Genomic DNA, 18,608 nt, shown 5'->3' on the forward strand with positions numbered 1-18,608 from the left:
TTGCACTCACAGCATTGGCCGGATCAAAGGATGGATTAGGCATTTCCCTGACAGTGAACTGTTTACGAGTTATTTATTTTGTTTTTGTACTTTCTGCCATATCGAGATCTATCTATCTATCAAAACTGCATTTTGTTGTACCCATACTTGTATCTGTGCAATGACAATAAAGTTGAATTGAATTGAATTGAATATTTCGGTACCTTCAATTATTGTCTCACCCCCAGATATATCTTCCTCTTTGCTAGGGGGTTCACGGTACCTTCTAAATGACTCCCTTTCTTCTCGTCCAATTCGTCGAGGTTAGGCTCGCAGGAATACTCTGGTTTCTGTACCCTTCCTCTACATTCTTTGTCCCTAAGTAGTCATCTTTTTTGTTTTGCTCCTGGTACCGCGAACTATCGTAGTATTTATTGTCAATGGAGCGGTCGGGGTTAAGGAATCCTGTGCTGCAGAATCTGATTGTCTATTCCGTTCACAAGCTAAACAATGTGTGTCTTAAGTGCGGGGAACGCAAGAGGAATAAGGTGGAGATCGTGAATCTCTAATTTTAACACTTTCCCAATCTTCTAAGTACTCATCTTCGTCGCCCTCAAAACTAACGCCAACCATCAGGTCCTCAAATTCAAGACCTACTGGTGCCAGAATCCCTTTCGAAGATTTCCTTCTCCCTTGCTCCCTAATACATCCATACCCCTCTTTCAAGATGCCTGGAGGTCGGTACGCTTCAGTATCATCCAGTTCTATTCCACGCTTTAGAGTTGCTTCCTTCCAACCTGCCACTCTCGCAGCTTCTCTACTCACCTTCCGTTCCTCATAATAATCTTTCCACAACCTGATTAACTCCTACGCCTCCTCACTCTCTCTACATTGCCAAATAATTTGTTCGGTGTATTTCACTCCCTTCAATGCTCCATCGCCCCCCTCGGGCCTTAATTCGTCCCTTAATTCTTTATTCAATGCCCCCGAAAAGTCTCTCAATCTTTCAGCTCTTTGTGGAAATTCGCTGCATATTAATTGCAATGGACTTTCTGAATCTGCATTCATATCTCGTTCCACATGATTCCCCATGTTTGCAGACAATGAAAGCAACACCTAATCCACAAACCTTCTTAACAATTCACACTACCCTCACAATCTCCGAGGCTATCAAACTTGCCCCCGAACAATGGCCAAAAGTTCCGTAGCGCGCCAACAGTCTCCCACTTCTCTCAACACAATCGAACAATCAATCCTTTCAATCCAATACCCAAATTCTTCTACCGTCTCCCACAAATCCACACAATTTCATCTCCTACAATTTTAACAATCCTCAATCATCCAAAAGTTAAGGTGCTCCAGGGAACAATCAAACACAGAAAAAACACAATCAAACACATTCCCGCAGCCCGTTTCCTATACCCAAAGCAACTTAATCTAAACACGTGCAAATGAGCTCCAAACACACGAGCAAAATCGTACACAGACAAGAAATTATATCACATGTTATTATCATACAAAACCACACTCCTATGTAAACTACAAGCATTTGCCTAATATCGCATTCGTTAAATGTAGTTCCAAAAGCAAATCACAGTATATTTTAATCCCTTCTCGTGGTGTTTTCAACCAATGGAACGATCCCTCCCTCGGCTCAGCGATCGGAAGTATATGAACCCCTGGCCGAACAATCACGAGTCGGACTCCAATTATAACACAGTCTCAATCAAACTATGTTCTTATACAGTTAATTCAAACCACTATTACAACAGTGTATCGAACATTAAACTTAAATCAAAGTCAATACACGGTAAATGTAATACAACAACGGCAATCTTAAAAACACTTTAAACTACAGCTTCAAAATTTTATTGTACACAGATAAATCTGGAAAAAAATATATACACTTTAAATCTTAAGCACCTCAATGTGAGATTCTGAATATTGATAAATTTGGATCGAACATTTTTCAGCTCGTTTTTTTCTTTGTCCAATTATTTATTCATACGCAAATTCAAATTCAAAATTTTATAATTAGACGTCTTTTGCAATGAAGTTCTCAGGATTGGTTAAAAGTATTTTTGGCCAATTATACTCTAGCCACTGAGTTCCTGATACCTTTACGAGACTCCTCCCCCGTCTTTTCAGAGATCCAGATATTACTCACACAGGCGAGGACTCAATCCCCATGAGCTCACCCCTAGATTTCTTCCTTTCCACCTGCTTGGTACCGGGTGTCAACGCGTAGTTGCTTCATTCTGGCAGTCGATGCCGATCTTTAGAGTGCCTCTCCAATTTGCACCCCCAGCAAAGACGCTGTATTTGCCTCTTCGTACTGTTTCGACCCAGTCCTGTATATTCAAATATCCAGCCAATTGGATATCCAAATCTGGGCAGGTCTTCAAACCACTAAATTGCTTTTGATGTCAGGTCAACGCAATGGTACCTAACGGTTGGTTTTTGCAACAGCTGTTGACTAAGTTTAGAGGGCCTCGAACCCCGAAAGGAAAGGGCCTCAAACCCCAAAAGGAGAGGGCCTCAAACCCCAAAAGGCAAGGATGCCCTAAGTGCTTGCTGGACTACTGTTCTCAGATCTCGTTGGGACCCTAACCCAAGTTCGTGAATGATCGATCAACTCTGACTAACAAAGTGGGAAAACCGATGTGAAAACCGAACCGTGACGCCAATTTCTCCCCCCGTTATCGGGAACAGCTCAACACCCTCGATCGCAAACTTGTGACTGGGGGTTTGTTGAAATCCCGGACGAGCCCCCAATGTAATTATGCTCCCAAAACTTACCCCCTTAGTCTAGTTCAGTCAAACACCGAGTAAGCGCTGGACAACTAAACTTTATTTTTTTACCAAATAACAAATTCCCTATACGATACCTAACTACCATGGGTTTGATCCTTGTCTCTTCATGGTCGTGAGGAGTTCTCGCGTTCTGGGAACTAGTTCATTAAGATCGCTGCAAATTTTTCGTCATGTTGAAAAATTAGCTCTGACTAGAATGAAGCTGCCATCGAGAGTAGCGAGAATTCTCGTGCCATAGGTGGGTCGCCAGGAGGTCCTAGTGCCAGGAGGTTGAAGTTGAGGGTTAGTTTTTTAAAACCGATACAACATGGAAACAGGCCCTTCGGCCCAACTTGCCCACACCGGCCAACATATCCCAGCTACACTAGTCCCACATGCCTGTACTTGGTCCATATCCCCCCAAACCTGTCCTATCCATGTACCTGTCTAACTGTTTCTGAAACATTGGCATAGTCCCTGCCTCAACTACCTCCTCTGGCACCTTGTTCCATACACCCACCACCCTTTGTGTGAAAAATTTACCCCTCAAATACCTACAAAATCTTTTCCCCTTCACCAGAAACCATTGTGCTCCGTGTGTTATGCTTAAACAGGGAGGAATGTCATGGAACACACAAGACAGAAGGCTGGTCACACATCCAGCTGATCCATGAAAATCTTTCTTTCTTTGCCCAGCTGAATTGTGACTTCCTCACTCTGTCTTAATTGCAATCTTGGAAAAGAACCTCATCAACTAGAAATGTAATATTTACTGCTTCTCGACGTAGAATGACAATTGGTACAAGATTTAGGATAATCTTCATTTTGGGCCAGTATCCTCCATTTATTGAGTATTAACCACTCAAAAGTTATCTTTGCAGTTCGACTTACATTACACTTGCAGTTAGCAAACAGAGGAAACAATATCTTTTGACAGACATGAGTTTATTCATTTTACCCAGTTAATATCTCTGTAACAACAATGGCCAAGGAAAAGCAAAGCTGCCTTGTTAGCATTTGATGATTATAAATTTATACAGCTTCATAGTCTTTTAGTACAAACATTTAAATGTAAAATTTCAGTAGTACCATATACTATTTGAAGATACAAGCCTGATAGTATTCATTCTGTTTATAAAGGCCTCAGGCAAAAAACAAAAGTGTGACTAGTGGGATTGTCGGCTTGTTTAAAACGAGGGAAAGATCGGGCACTGATAATAACAAAAGTGCAATTGACAACAATCCAACTGGATTCAGAAGTGTATGTTCTTTCCTGGCCACCCATGGCAGGGCTGCTGTTGTAGAAGGGGGAAGGGGAAATTATTCAGGGGCTCACAAGTAGGTTTTCGCTCAATGAATTATGGTGGGAACCCCCATGCCCTTTAAACAGAAAACTAGGTTGAAGGATACCGCAGTGTGTTGAAACTATATAAATAGCACCATTGTGAATACAAATACTTTGTAGTTTTAAACATATGTTGATTTTCTTCTACACAAAGGGTTGTCTCTGGTTTCGGAATGCTCCAGATGTACAATTTATCAACATGCTTCCATTATGTTTAGATTTGAACAACCTACTCTCAAAACTCAAGCACTCATCCAAAGCCTTACCAGGTTTCTAATAGTGTTCTCTGTGGGCTTTGCATATGGCCATAGATTGAATCCTCATGTGAAAATACAACTACAAATTGTTCTTTCTACGCAACTCCAAAAGGCCATTCTTCATGGACCTCTTGGGGCAGCTAGGCTGCCTTATTGTGACCAATACATTGCCCTTCTATATTCTTGTCTAAAATAAATCCCTATATGGTTGTGTAAAGGGATGCCTCTGAGAAAGCAAGCACAAAGTTCAACATAGCTGGCTGCACTGCTGGAAGTGATGGAACCCACAGCTTCTGTAGATTATAAATACTGAGCACTGAAGGAGCAAGCCTTGTCTTGTCAATGCCCGGAGAACAGCTATCACTATACCTCACACTAACCACTTAATATTAGAAAATTAGAAACATGGAATATAGATGCTGGAGTAGGTTATTCGGCCCTTCGAGCCAGTACCGCCTTTCAATATGATCATTGCTGATCATTCAAAATCAGTACCCCGTTCCTGCTTTCTCCCCATATCCCTCGATTCTGTTAGCTTTGTTAGCTTCTGTGCGATTAAATTATCACAGTCATTTAGAGCTGAGATGTAGACTCATACTAACATGGAATACACCTGATAATGGTGAATTTCAAAACAGGTTGAATGAAAGTGTGACATTATTGAAGTAAAACAAAAGCCCCAGCAATTATATTTCAGGTTGTGTTATGTTCCCCTGCATGTGGCGTGAGCAACAAATTCAACCCAATTCCTTAATGTCCTTTTAAGAAATTATTTTTTCTTCAAACAACTTCCTCTAAGTCAATGGGGAGACACATCCTTGAATGATATATATTAGTTTTATATGATAATGATTGCAAGGATGCGTATGTATTTTATCTTCTTTTTCTGCTTCAATATCATTTATTAAGTGCTGCGTTATGCTCTGATAGTGAGAAACTTGCTTTACATCAGTGCTGCATCCAATAATTGGCAATAAATCCGACTGCTGAATGTAAAAAAATTCAGTTTTTGTGGAATTAAGTATTTTGTGCTTACATGCAATAATGACTGAGGGAATTCACTCTGCTAGTCAACGTCAAATGAGATTGCAAACAGTGACATTTCCGACCATTTCTGACCATGTCTCCATTGCTGTAAGCTTTCAGGAAATTCAGTTTTATTCCCAGCCACCGCAGCACAAACGCAGGTAGTTTATAGAGAAAGCAAAGGGAAGCAAAGTCAGATCTATCAGTGCAGAGTTATGTGTTTCTATTATTGCTTAGTAATTGCAACATGGTAAGAGGTGAGAAAGTAGGGCAACATTTGAACTTTCTGAGGTAGCCATAGATGTTAGAACAAGCACATTGATGTGTTGAGTAAACATGAAACTTCCTATGATTCCTTCTCCCTCCCATTCCTGTTTTGGCCTGTGACCAATGAGGTGCATGTGGCAGCTTTAAAAACAATGGGCCATGGTGGTGTGATATACCGTGGCCTTGGCGGGCCGCAGCACATTGGCATGAAAGGCACCTTGTACAATTAAGGCAAGACATAGATAAAGTATTTTTGACTTTGTGAGAATTGCAAGAGCAGTGTTATTTTGAGAAAGTCAGTCTTTCTTTTGTGGGTTGATGGGGGGATGTGACCTTCAAAATTAAGATGCTCAATAAACAAACAAATGTATTTACAGTATATATAAAAGCCTTCCATACCTGGACTGATTTATTTTCAAAAGGTGAGATGTCTTGAATCCTGAATTCAGCATCTAAATCGACTAACTACAACAAAGAGCTTTGTGATGCAATTGAGATGAGGTAAACGACCACACAAATTAACTGGGACATTAAAACAGATGTTTTTATGTTTAGCTAACTTGTGAATGAATGCCATTTATGATTCTGTGTAGAAAGGCACTGCAGATGCTGGTTTAAACCGAAAATAGACACAAAATGCTTGAGTAACTCAGCGGAACATGCGGCATCTCTGGGGAGAAGGAATGGGAGACGTTTCGGGTCTGAAGAAGGGCCTCAACACGAAACGCCACCCATTCCTTCTCGACAGAGATGCCGCCTGTCCTGCTGAGTTACCCCAGCATTTTGTGTCTATCTTCCATTTATGATAATATCAGACTGGGCATCATGTAGCAGAAGACTTGTGCAGACTGTAGACTGGGGGATGAAAACAATGGGCAACTGTGAGAGATGGCAAGAGACAACAACACATAACATATTGCTATCCCCGATGCTAATATGTTGACAGCACAATGTTAGCCAGTAGTTTCTCCGATGCACAGCAGAGCTGACTTACTCAGATAACAGTTAATTTAAAGAAACAACTTGAGGAAGAAATAACCACAAGATCTCCCAATAAAATGAACAATTTGACCAGTTGAGTGCAGATAGTGGAGGGTGGTTACATGAGCAATTCCATACATCAGAGTGGACCACATGCTTGATTTGATATTGAAATTTCCTTTTCATTTCTGATCTGGTCGGGACACAAAATACAATGTTATGGAGCTTTGCAGCATGGAAATAGGCCCTTCGGTCCAACTTGTCCATGCCGAGCAAGTTCCATTTGGCTCATGTATTTTTAAACCGATCCTATTTATGTAAATGTGCAAAGATGTGAAATGTCTGGACTTTATAGAAGTGCTGAACCTTAACCTCTCCAGCGTTGTTGTTACATGAGTTCAGGCAGGTCAATGGGGGTTAGTTATGGGAAGATTGCATTGTGCATCTGCATACTTCTGTTCACTAAGCAATGGAAGTGCTGAGGGAGCTACTGAAATTAAACGGAAGACTAGAACTAGTTAGCACCACTACCTGATTCTGTACTTGGTTTTGCCCGTGTGCAATCTGACTTGGTGAATACATATAAAGGCTTTGCGCAGCAGTAGGATGAAGTCACGCCATATTTTGTACAGTCCGCATTAGAAACCACCTCCTCCTAGTATACAAAGTCAGTGAAGCTGGCCGGTGATGGGTGGGAGAGGTGTGCCTGTGCCAGCCGGCCGAGCAAGAGTGGTAGACCCCCAGACGGCTACAAGAACTTAACGCAGACTTGGCAGCGGCTGACCCGGGTGCGGAGCTGGCCCGCCTTCAGCGTCTCTGCGGGCGGCGACTCCACGAACTGGCGGGTCGCCTCGACTGTGGTCAGCCAGAAGCTGTACTTGTTGGCGAAGTAGTGGCAGCTACCACGGGCCCCGTTGCACTCGATGAAAGGCGTGGCGCGGAAATCCTCCAGGCAAGAGCCCGGTGAGACGAGGGACTGGCCTCCACCTTCCGGCCCAGCCGCCGTGTGCTGAGAAAAGAAAAGAGCCAGCATGCATGCCGTTAAAAACCTATGTGATTATAACTGGACTCCATGCACTTACAGTCACAGAGACACACAGACGATAGACACAAAGAGCTGGAGAAACTCAGCAAGTCAATACACAATAGACAATAGGTGCAGGAGTAGGCCATTCAGCCCTTCGAGCCGGCACCGCCAATCACTGTGATCATGGCTGAACATCTACAACCAGTACCCCGTTCCTGTCTTCTCCCCATATCCCTTAACTCCGCTATCCTTATTATTATGATTGCTTTCTCCCTCCTTCCCCTCCCTTCCCCATCTCTCCCACAGCTTACTGTCTCCGCCTCTTCCTTTCTTCTTCCTTCCCCCACTCCCTCCCCCAAACCCCACATCAGTCTGAAGAAGGATCTTGACCCGAAACGTTGCCTATTCCTTCGCTCCATAGTCGCTGCCTCATCCGCTGAGTTTCACCAGCATTTTTTCCTCATCTCCGTTCTAAATGGCTTACCCCTTATTCTTAAATTGTGGACCCTGGTTCTGAACTCCCCCAACATCGGGAACATGTTTCCTGCCTCTAGCATGTCAAATCCCTTAATAATCTTAAACGTTTCAATAAGATATCCTCTCATCCTTCTAAAATTCCAGTGTATACAAACCCAGTCGCTCCATTTTATCAAGATATCATCCCGGGAATTAACCTCGTGAACCTACGCTGCACTCACTCAATCGAAAGAATGTCCTTTCTCAAATTTGGAGACCAAAACTGCACACAATACTCCAGGTGTTATCTCACTAGAGCTCTGTACAACTGTAGAAGGACCTCTTTGCTCCAATACTCAACTCCTCTTGTTATGAAGGCCACCAGGCCATTCGCTTTCTTCACTGCCTGCTGTACCTGCATGCTTACTTTCAGTGACTGCTGAACAAGGACCCCCAGATCCCGTTGTACTTCCCCTTTTCCCAACGTGACGCCATTTAGATAGTAATCTGCCTTCCTATTCCTGTCACCAAAGTGGATAACCTCACATTTATCCACATTAAACTGCATCTGCCCACTCACCCAACCTGTCCAAGTCACCCTGCATTCTCATAGCATCCTCCTCACAGTTCACATTGCACCCAGCTTTTTGTCATCTGCAAATTTGCTAATGTTACTCTTAATACCTTCATCTAAATCATTAATGTATATTGTAAATAGCTGCAGTCCCAGCACCGAGCTTTGCGGTACCCCACTAGTCACTGTCTGCCATTCTGAAAGGGACCCGTTCATCCCTACTCTTTGTTTCCTGTCTGCCAACCACTTCTCTATCCATGTCAGTACCCTACCCCCAATACCATGTGCTCAAATTTTGTCCACTAATCTCCTATGTGGGCATTTATCAAAGGCTTTCTGAAAGTCCAGGTACACTACATCCACTGGCTCTCCCTTGTCCATTTCCTAGTTACATCCTCAAATAATTCCAGAAGGTGTCAAGCATGATTTCTTCTTCGTATATCCATGCTGACTCGGACCGATCCTGTTACTGCTATCCAAATGTGCCGCTATTTCATCTTTTCTGATTGACTCCAGCATCTTCCCCATCACCGATGTCAGGCTAACTGGTCTATATTTCCCTGTTTTCTCTCTCCCTCCTTTCTTAAAAAGTGGGATAACATTAGCAACCCTCCAATCCACAGGAACTGATCCTGAATCTATAGAACATTGGAAAGTGATCACCAATGCATCCACAATTTCTAGAGCCACTTCCTTAAGTACCCTGGGATACAGTCCCAGGGGATTTATCAGCCTTCATTCCCATCAATGTATCCAACACCATTTCCTGCCTAATGTGAATTCCCTTCAGTTCCTCTGTCACCCCAGGTCCTCTGGACATTAGTACATCTGGGAGATTGTTTGTGTCTTCGTTAGTGAAGACAGATCCAAAGTACCAAACTCCTCTGCCATTTCCATGTTCCCCACAATAAAATATTATTGTCAGGCAGCATCTCTGGAGAAAGGGAATAGGTGACTTTTCACGTCGAGACCCTTCTTCAGATCCAAACCGAAACGTCACCTATTCCTTTATTCCAGAGATGCAGCCTGGCCCGCTGAGTTACTCCAGCTAGTTGTGTCTGTCATCGGTTTAAACCAGCATCTGCAGCTCCTTCCTACACAGAGTCTTACAGCATGGAAACAGGCCCTTCAGCCCAACTCATCCATGCTAATAAATCCCCATCAAAGCTAATCCCATATTGCCCATGTTTTGCCCATATCCCTCTAAACCTTTCCATGTACCTGTCCAAGTATTTCTTAAATGCTGTTATAGTACCTGCCTCTACTACCTCCTCTGTCCGCTCTGAGTGAAAAATTTACTCCTAAGATTCCTATTAAATCTTGCCTCTCGCATCTGAAACATCTCTAGTTTATATTTCCGCCACTTTGGGTAAAACACTCTGAGCATTCACCCTATCTCTTCCATTCATGAGTTTATACACCTTGATAAAAGCAATCTGTGGTTCAATTATTGGATTAGTAATCCAGAGGATTACCAATGATGAAATTAATTCAAATTGTACTGTGACACCCAGAGATTTTAACACACTAAGGATTATAGATACTGGGTGACAAAAAAAAGACACAATGTGCTCAGCGGGTCAGGCAGCATCTCTGGAGGACATGGATAGGTTATGTTTTGGATCTTTAGACTCACGCTTTCTTCCACAATCAGTACTCTGTTCCTGCCGTCTCCCCATATAGAAACATAGAAACATTGAAAATAGGTGCAGGAGTAGGCCATTCGGCCCTTCAAGCCTGCACCACCATTCGATATGATCATGGCTGATCATCCAACTCAGTATCCTATCCCTGCCTCTCTCCATACCCCCTTTAGCCACAAGGGCCACATCTAACTCCCTCGTAAATATAGCCAATGAACTGGCCTCAACTACCTTCTGTGGCAGAGAGTTCCACAGATTCACCACTCACTGTGTAAAAAATGATTTTCTCATCTCGGTCTGAAAAGACTTCCCTCTTATCCTTAAACTGTGACCCCTAGTTCTGGACTTCCCCAACATCGGGAATGATCTTCCTGCATCTAGCCTGTCCAACCCCTTAAGAATTTTGTAAGTTTCTATAAGATCCCCCCTCAATCTTCTCAATTCTAGCGTGTATAAGCCGAGTCTATCCAGTCTTTCAATGACTGGTGAACCATGACACCCAGGTCTCATTGCATCTCCACTTTTCCTAATCGGCCACCATTCAGATAATCGCTTGACTCCGCTATCCTTATTATTGTTGCTTTCGCCCTTCTTCCCCTCCCTTTCCCAGCTCTTCCACAGCTTACTGTCTCCGCCTCTTCCTTTCTTCTTCCCACCCCCCCCTCCCAAACCCCACATCAATCTGAAGGAGGGTCTTGATCCGAAACGTCGCCTATTCCTTCGCTCCATAGATGCTGCCTCACCCACTGAGTTTCTCCAGCATTTTTGTCTACCTCCGCTATCCTTAAGAGCTCTATCTAAATCTCTCTCTTGAAAGCATCCAGAGAATTGGCCTCCACTGCCACCTGAGGCAGATAATTCCACAAATTCACAACTCTCTGGGTGAAAAGGTTCTAAATGGCCTTGCCCTTATTCTTAAATTGTGGACCCTGGTTCTGAACTCCACCACCATCGGGAACATGTTTCCTGCCTCTAGCATGTCAAATCCCTTAATGATCTTATACGTTTCAATAAGATCTCCTCTCATCCTTCTAAATTCCAGTGTATACAAACTCAGTCGCTCTGTTTTTTCACGATATGACAGTCCCGCCATCCCGGGAATTAACCTCGTGAACTTACGCTGCACACACTCAATAGAAAGAATGTCCTTTCACAAATTTGGAGACCAAAACTGCACACAATACTCCAGGTATGGTTTCACTAGGGCCCTGTACAACTGCAGAAGGACCTCGTTGCTCCAATACTCAACTCCACTTGTTATGGTTTGAATCAAGTTTTCTTTAGAGTCTGAAGAAGGATCCCATATCAAAACATTGGCGATTCATGTTGTCCAGAGATGCTGCCTGACATGCTGAGTTACTCCAGCACTTTTGGTCGTTAATTTCAGTTTTGCTTCAGTTAATCTTGGAATTCTTATAATGGTGACCATGAAACTAGTAGATTTTCCTAAACCTCTTCAGATTCGCCAAACCTTTTTGGGGAAATCGGAAAGATTTGTGACATTATTGCTGTATCGGCAATGTGCAGGTACTTTTCAGGCCTCTCTATACTGGCTTCTCAAGATATTTAATTAAAGAGCGAAATGCATATGCTAAAAATAAGCAAACTCAAGAATCGGTGCTTCCAAGTTATATTTGCTCAAATCCATTTACTCTGACGACTTATTACTCTAATGCCCCTGTCCCACTTAGGAAACCTGAACGGAAACCTCTGGAGACTTTGTGCCCCACCCAAGGTTTCCGTGCGGTTCCCGGAGGTCTTTGTCAGTCTCCCTACCTGCTTCCACTACCCGCAACCTCCGGCAACCATCTACAAACCTCCGGGAACCGCACGGAAACCTTGGGTGGGGCGCAAAGTCTCCAGAGGTTTCCGTTCAGGTTTCCTAAGTGGGATAGGGGCTTAACTTACTTTACCTTGCATGCCTTTCTTACCTGCACTTTGATCCTGAATTCCTGCACTTTGATTCTTTTCAATAGAAAATAATAATTAAGATAGACATGGAAATAGACAAGGTGAGGCAATGGGTTTGCAACCATTGGTCGCTGGAGATGGCACGGTGAGGACATCCTCACCTACTGAGCCTGTGCTCCAGGTTAGGTCCATGTGGAGTTAGCTGCATTCATGAAGGGTGTAAGACTCTGGACAGCAGCTTCATTGGCGGAGAATTGCAGACAGGGAATATCAAAGACCCCACACTGACCTTTAGGCATGAACTCTGACTAAAATGTGTGTTATTGGGAAAAGGGAAGGAGAAGGCAGCATTTAGCCTTGGAACAACACAAGATAAACCAGCCTGTTAACTCCTGCTGCCTAGACTGGTATTAGCCAAAAATAGTCACTGTGGTTGATGAACTGTAAGACTACTGATGAACAGGAAGAAAACAGATGGAAAGTAAATAAAACTGCCAAAAATATTCAGGAACTGGTATGAGCTTATAAATTATTTTCTTTTCATCCTCATATCTTACATTTATACCAAGCCAATTAACTTTCAAACCTTGTAGAGGAACCTTCAAATCTGGCCGTCCCTGCCACACCCATTCTACTGCCGGCTTATGCCATCACCTTAGGTAGGACCCCTCATGTGCCAATGCTACTACTAAGGTGTGCTGACAACACAAGCAAATTGGAGGAACAGCATCTCATATTTCGCTTGAGCAGCTTACAACCCAGTGGTATTAATATTGATTTCTCTAACTTCAAGTAACCCCTGCATTCCTTCTCTCTCCATCCCTCCCCCACCCACATTGTACCAGCTTCAAAGTCGTCTCGTTGAGTCTCAATGTCTGTAACCCGTTTTCACCCAGCCCACAGCTAACAATGGCCTGTTCCCTTTGTCATTGTTACTTTTTTTGCATATCTTTCATTCATTTGTTCTATATCTCTCATCACCGTCTATATCACTTGTTTCCCTTTCCCCTGACTGTCTGAAGAAGGGTCTCGACCCAAAACGTCACCTATTCCTTTTCTCCAGAGATGCTGTCTGTCCCACTGAGTTGCTCCAATGTGTCAATCTGCTGAAAGAAAGTAGCACTGACCATAAGGAAAGAGTAGCCTATCCAGAGACTACGCCAGCCGTTGGGGCACTGCGGGATGGTTATGTCTTGACTGTGTACAGCAATGGCCTGGGAGGGCACCTCACACACAGAGCAGCGGCTGATGTAGCGTCGGATCTGCCAGTTAGAGACGGGCATCATGGGGATGGGCGCCGAGGTGGAAAGCCAGTAGGACTTGTCGTTCCTGTTGGCGTAGTGGCAGACCTCATCAATGTTGCAGTACAGGAAAGGCATCGTGGTGAAGCGAGGCAGACACGATCCAGCCATTCCTGTAGGAAAGCAGACACAGGAGCTTTTACAAACATTCACACTCTATGTGAAACATCCAGAACGATACTACACAGTGCCTGTTACTATGCTACATCCACCTTCATTCTTAAGTATAAACCTGATTCCTCGCCACTCATGACTAACTTTTAAAATGCCTTCGTCTGACAAATCTACGCCATCTGCTCCACTTAAGACAGCATGGGGTAGAGATGCCACTTGGCAAGTTTTCCATGGCCAATCTCATCCTGGGCAAGTTGGCAGCCTCCTGGAAGCAGAATATACTTTCTAGCCTCCACTATTAGTACACATACACTATTTTATGGGTCAGGAGCAGAAACACTCAGTTAACCTTAAAAAGATCTGAAGAAGGGTTCTAACCCGAAACGTCACATTTCCACATCCTCCAAGGATGCTGTCTGATCTGCTGAGTTATGCCCCTGTCCCACTTAGGAAACCTGAACGGAAACCTCTGGAGACTTTGCGCCCCACCCAAGGTTTCCGTGAGGTTCCCGGAGGTTTTTGTCAGTCTCCCTACCTGCTTCCACTACCTGCAACCTCCGGCAACCACCTGCAACCTCCGGGAACCGCACGGAAACCTTGGGTGGGATGGAAAGTCGCCAGAGGTTTCCGTTCAGGTTTCCTAAGTGGGACAGAGGCTTAACTCCAGCACTTTGTTTCTTTTCTCAGTTAACCTAATCCTATGTGTTCAGAGGCTGACCGTGGCACCCAAATGGTGGGCAAGCTGAGAGTAACCAACTTACAGGGTGGACCCTGGTTCCTCCTCATCTGGCAGTGCCAAATGTCCAGACACTGCAGGCATCTTTCCTTCTTTCCTTTTGGAGAGGGATCTGGTAATATCTTTAAAATCAGTTAAAATGAGTGACATTTTACAATGACTACATTTTTGGAGACTGCATTGATGCTTCTTTGCTACGTGTTGTCAGGAGGAATTGTTCTAACTGACCTACAGATGAGGGTACAACCTACTCACTCTGTATAGATGTTGAGAATGTTCAATGATAAGAGCTACATCATCTCCGTGTCTGACAAATGCGTTTAGTTCAGTTTAGTTTAGAGATACAGTGCAAAACAGGCCCTTCGGCCTACCCAGTCTGCAATGACCAGCGATCCCCGCACATTAACATTACCCCACACACAGTAGGGACAATTTACATTTATACCAAGCCAATTAACCTACAAACCTGTACACATCTTTGGAGTGTGGGAGGAAACTGAAGATCTCGGAGAAAACCCAGGCAAAAGTCTCACACGTTATGCCACAATGTTGAATGGTGCCACCTCAGGACTCTTGGCATTATTCTGGAGTGTGTACTTACCCAGATCCTGGTTGTGTGCCTTTTCTTGCCCTTCCACGTACAGCAAGCTGTAGCCTTCCCACAGTCTGGTCATCCCCAATGGACAGGTTGGCACCGTCTCCGACTGGCTGTGCTTCACCAGTGTGTAGCCCACACTGACGCTGCGGCCCGATTGCCCAGGCCGCCCTGCCAAACCTGGCTTCCCCGGAAAACCTGCAAAGGAGATGATTATTGAGGCAACAACGTCCTGTTCGCAAATGCCAATGTACTGCAGACCAAAAGTGTTCTTAATGTTTTCTTTGCCGGTTTCACCAAGAGGGTACTTGGTAATTGCCATTTTTTTTTAAGCTATTAGGAGCTCTGTTTGAACAATCTGGGTTCAAATGCACACTGAAGGTAATTGGCACCATGCAACCTTGCACTGACCCCAAACTTAGAATATTAGAATAAAGGGGAGGTCATTTAAGGCTGAGCTGAGAAAAAACTTTTTTCACCAGAGAGTTGTGCATTTATGGAATTCCTTGCCACAGAGGGCAGCGGAGGCCAAGTCACTGGGTGGATTTAAGAGAGAGTTAGATAGAGCTCTAGGGGCTGGTGGAATCAAGGGATATGGGGAGAAGGCAGGCACAGGTTATTGATAGGGGACGATCAGCCATGATCACAATGAATGGCGATGCTGGCTCGAAGGGCTGAATGGCCTCCTCCTGCACCTATTTTCTACGTTTCTATGTTTCTGTGAACTGTGCCTCGATGATAATATTCCGAGTCAAATCCAAAGGGTTTCGAGAAACAACACGGAACCAGGCCCTTCAGCTCACCGAGTCCACACCGACCAGCAATCTCCGCACACTACCACTATCCTACACACACTGGGGACAATTCACAATGAATACCAAGCCATGTAAAGTGACAGTCCCAGCGTAGACAAATTTCTGGGCCAATTGTTTTTTATGACCATGAATGGTTTTTAATTCATGAGGACAGTACGATTTTTGAAGGACTACTGCAGGAACGATTTTCCCCACCTTGTATTTGTGGCAAGGTTCTCAAACAGATCTGGCTTAAAGGATCTCAAGATATAACAAGGCTCCGTGGTTTGAAGGCAAAGGCCTAGAAACCCTGCAATCATTATCCTGCATCCTTAAAACTATAAACCTGAACTGTTGGTTCAAATAACTGAGTCAAAATCAGTAGTGCTGTGATTTTAAGTGGAGTGTTTTTTTAATGGTGGTTTTTTTTGTGGTCTGTTCAGTCCTCTTACCTTCTGCTCCGGGCAATCCAGGATAGCCCTTTAAACCTGGATCTCCCACAAAACCTGGCGGGCCGGGCAAACCCTCTTATTTGGCCCCACCCTGCCTGGTTTCCCTGGATGACCTTTGGGGCCTGGATTACAAAGAAAGAAAGAATGAGAAACAACTTGCACAACTCCAATGGTGCTTCCATTACCATTTCTCAAGGGGAGTCAGTATCATGAGCATCAAACTACCATCTCAAAGTACCTTCAAAGTGTCTTCTTCGACTTCCGTTGAGTGTGACTGACACAAGCATCAAAGATAAACCCGGGCGACTATTTGCGCGCTGGCTACAGAGGCAGATCTATAATCACACATTACAATCGCTCCGCACTCTTAGCTCTCTATTTCTACAACAACATTTCTCACTTCAACCATGATCTTCTTAAACTGCAGCTTGTTTCCACCCAGCCTAGAGGTTCTGAGCGGTAGGGAGAGGTTGAGTAGGCTGGGACTCTATTCCTTGGAGCGCAGGAGGATGAGGGGTATAAAATCATGAGAGGAATAGATCGAGTAGATGCACCGAGTCTCTTGCCCAGAGTAGGTGAATCGAGGACCAGAGGTTTAAGGTGAAGGGGAAAAGATTTAATAGGAATCTGACGGATAACATTTTCACTCAAAGGTGGTGGGGGGGTATGGAACAAGCTGCTGGAGGAGGTGGTTAAGGCAGGGACTATCCCAACATTTCAGAAACAGACAGGTACATGTATAGGACAGGTTTGGAGGGATATGGGCCCAACGCGGGCATGTGGGACTAATGTAGTTGGCTGAAGGGCCTATTTCCTCGCTGTACCAGTCTATGACTGTAAACTCCTCTCAGATCTGTACATACTTCGAAATGTTATTCCCTTATCATATACAGTATCTATGCACTGTAAATGGCTCGATTGTAATCAATGTATTGTCTTTCCACTGACTGGATAGCACGCAACAAAAGCCTTTCACTGTACCTCGGTACACGTGACAATAAACTAAACTAAACGGAAGCCAAACTTAACTCTTCAATATTTTAATTTTGGTTTGTTCAGTAACTTTTTAATGTACCAATGGCTGATGATATGCAAAGTTTTCATGCAAGGAAGGAATAAAACTAGCATGATACATCTATAAATTATTTTTACTTTTTAATATCTACATTCTACCAAAGAGCTCATAATGTTATGAGCAATAACAATGCCAGGCCAGCTGTTCAGTTAAATGGTTTACTTAATAGTTCAATTATATTGTTTGTCCCAGCAGCATACAAATCTTGGCTTGCCTTTAGTAACATAATTAATGTAAAGACAATAATAATTTGTCAAGAAACATCCAACTCCCCTGTAGTTTGCCATTAGCAGAAGTGATCGTGGACAGATGAACTGAAGCACACATTGGTGAAATGGCACTTTAATATTACAAATTGTTTGAGGATAAGCATTTAGACATCCATAACAGATGCCAAACAAATGATGTCTTCAGACGTTCCGTGAAAGGGAAATGCCTTAGTTTAGCAACTGAGGGGGGGGGGGATTGCAACTTTAACGTGGTCCGCCCTGTTTCGACTAATGCAATCAACCTGGCGTGCACAATCAAGTAAGATCCAATAGAACAAGTTGTCCTACAATTTTAGGGTGTGCACGCCATACACAAGAAGAAGAGAAAGTAACTGAGGAAGCACAATGTGCACACTGCAAACTCCCTGTTTGACATGGCACAGTTGACAGCTCTGTAGATGTTACTGCTCACTGCATTCCCACAACAATGGTCACTCTAAACCAGTTTTACGCTGGATTTCACAGCAGTGAAACTCTGAAAAATTGCTGCCCGCTAAATCTAGAAATTACCCCAAATCTAATCCCATTTAATTCAACATGATGGAAAACAAAGGCTGCTTAATAAACTTGACATCTACTCTAGCGATGTGTATGCAGGAAAGACAAATATTTAACCACTCAACTTCCTCAGTTTTCTCCTATTTCTACAATTTGAAAGAATTCCCTGCCACAGAGGGCAGTGGAGGACAAGTCACTGGATGGATTTAAGAGAGAGTTAGATAGAGCTCTAGGGGTTAGTGCAATCAAGGGATATGGGGAGAAGGCAGGCACAGGTTATTGATTGGGGACAATCAGCCATGATCATAATGAATGGCGGTGCTGGCTCGAAGGGCCGAATGGCCTCATCCTGCACCTATTTTCTATGTGTCTATGTTTCTATGTTTAAGATGGGAGGAGATGGGTTGGGGGTTGCAATCATCCAATTGCAACTTTCAATCTCATCTTTGACTCTAGTGGTTGAGCTAACGAGCTTACAAGCCTCTGTCCCTTGGTCCACTCTAACTGGTGTTCCT

General features: G+C 43.8%; 1 protein-coding gene across 1 annotated transcript in view; it reads right to left on the bottom strand.

Moving 5' to 3' along the window:
- Positions 1–3,700: 3,700 nt before the first annotated feature.
- LOC129701953 (collagen alpha-6(IV) chain-like) overlaps positions 3,701–18,608 on the bottom strand; it is a 398,708-nt gene continuing 383,800 nt past the window's right edge. The window contains 6 exon segments of the mRNA XM_055643398.1: positions 3,701–6,315; positions 6,442–7,657; positions 13,387–13,673; positions 15,012–15,203; positions 16,252–16,324; positions 16,327–16,373. Of these exon segments, the coding sequence (XP_055499373.1) occupies positions 7,397–7,657; positions 13,387–13,673; positions 15,012–15,203; positions 16,252–16,324; positions 16,327–16,373 (860 nt within the window). The 3' untranslated portion in view covers positions 3,701–6,315; positions 6,442–7,396.

Source organism: Leucoraja erinacea, chromosome 12 (genome assembly GCF_028641065.1).
Source record: "Leucoraja erinacea ecotype New England chromosome 12, Leri_hhj_1, whole genome shotgun sequence".
NCBI lineage: Eukaryota > Metazoa > Chordata > Chondrichthyes > Rajiformes > Rajidae > Leucoraja > Leucoraja erinaceus.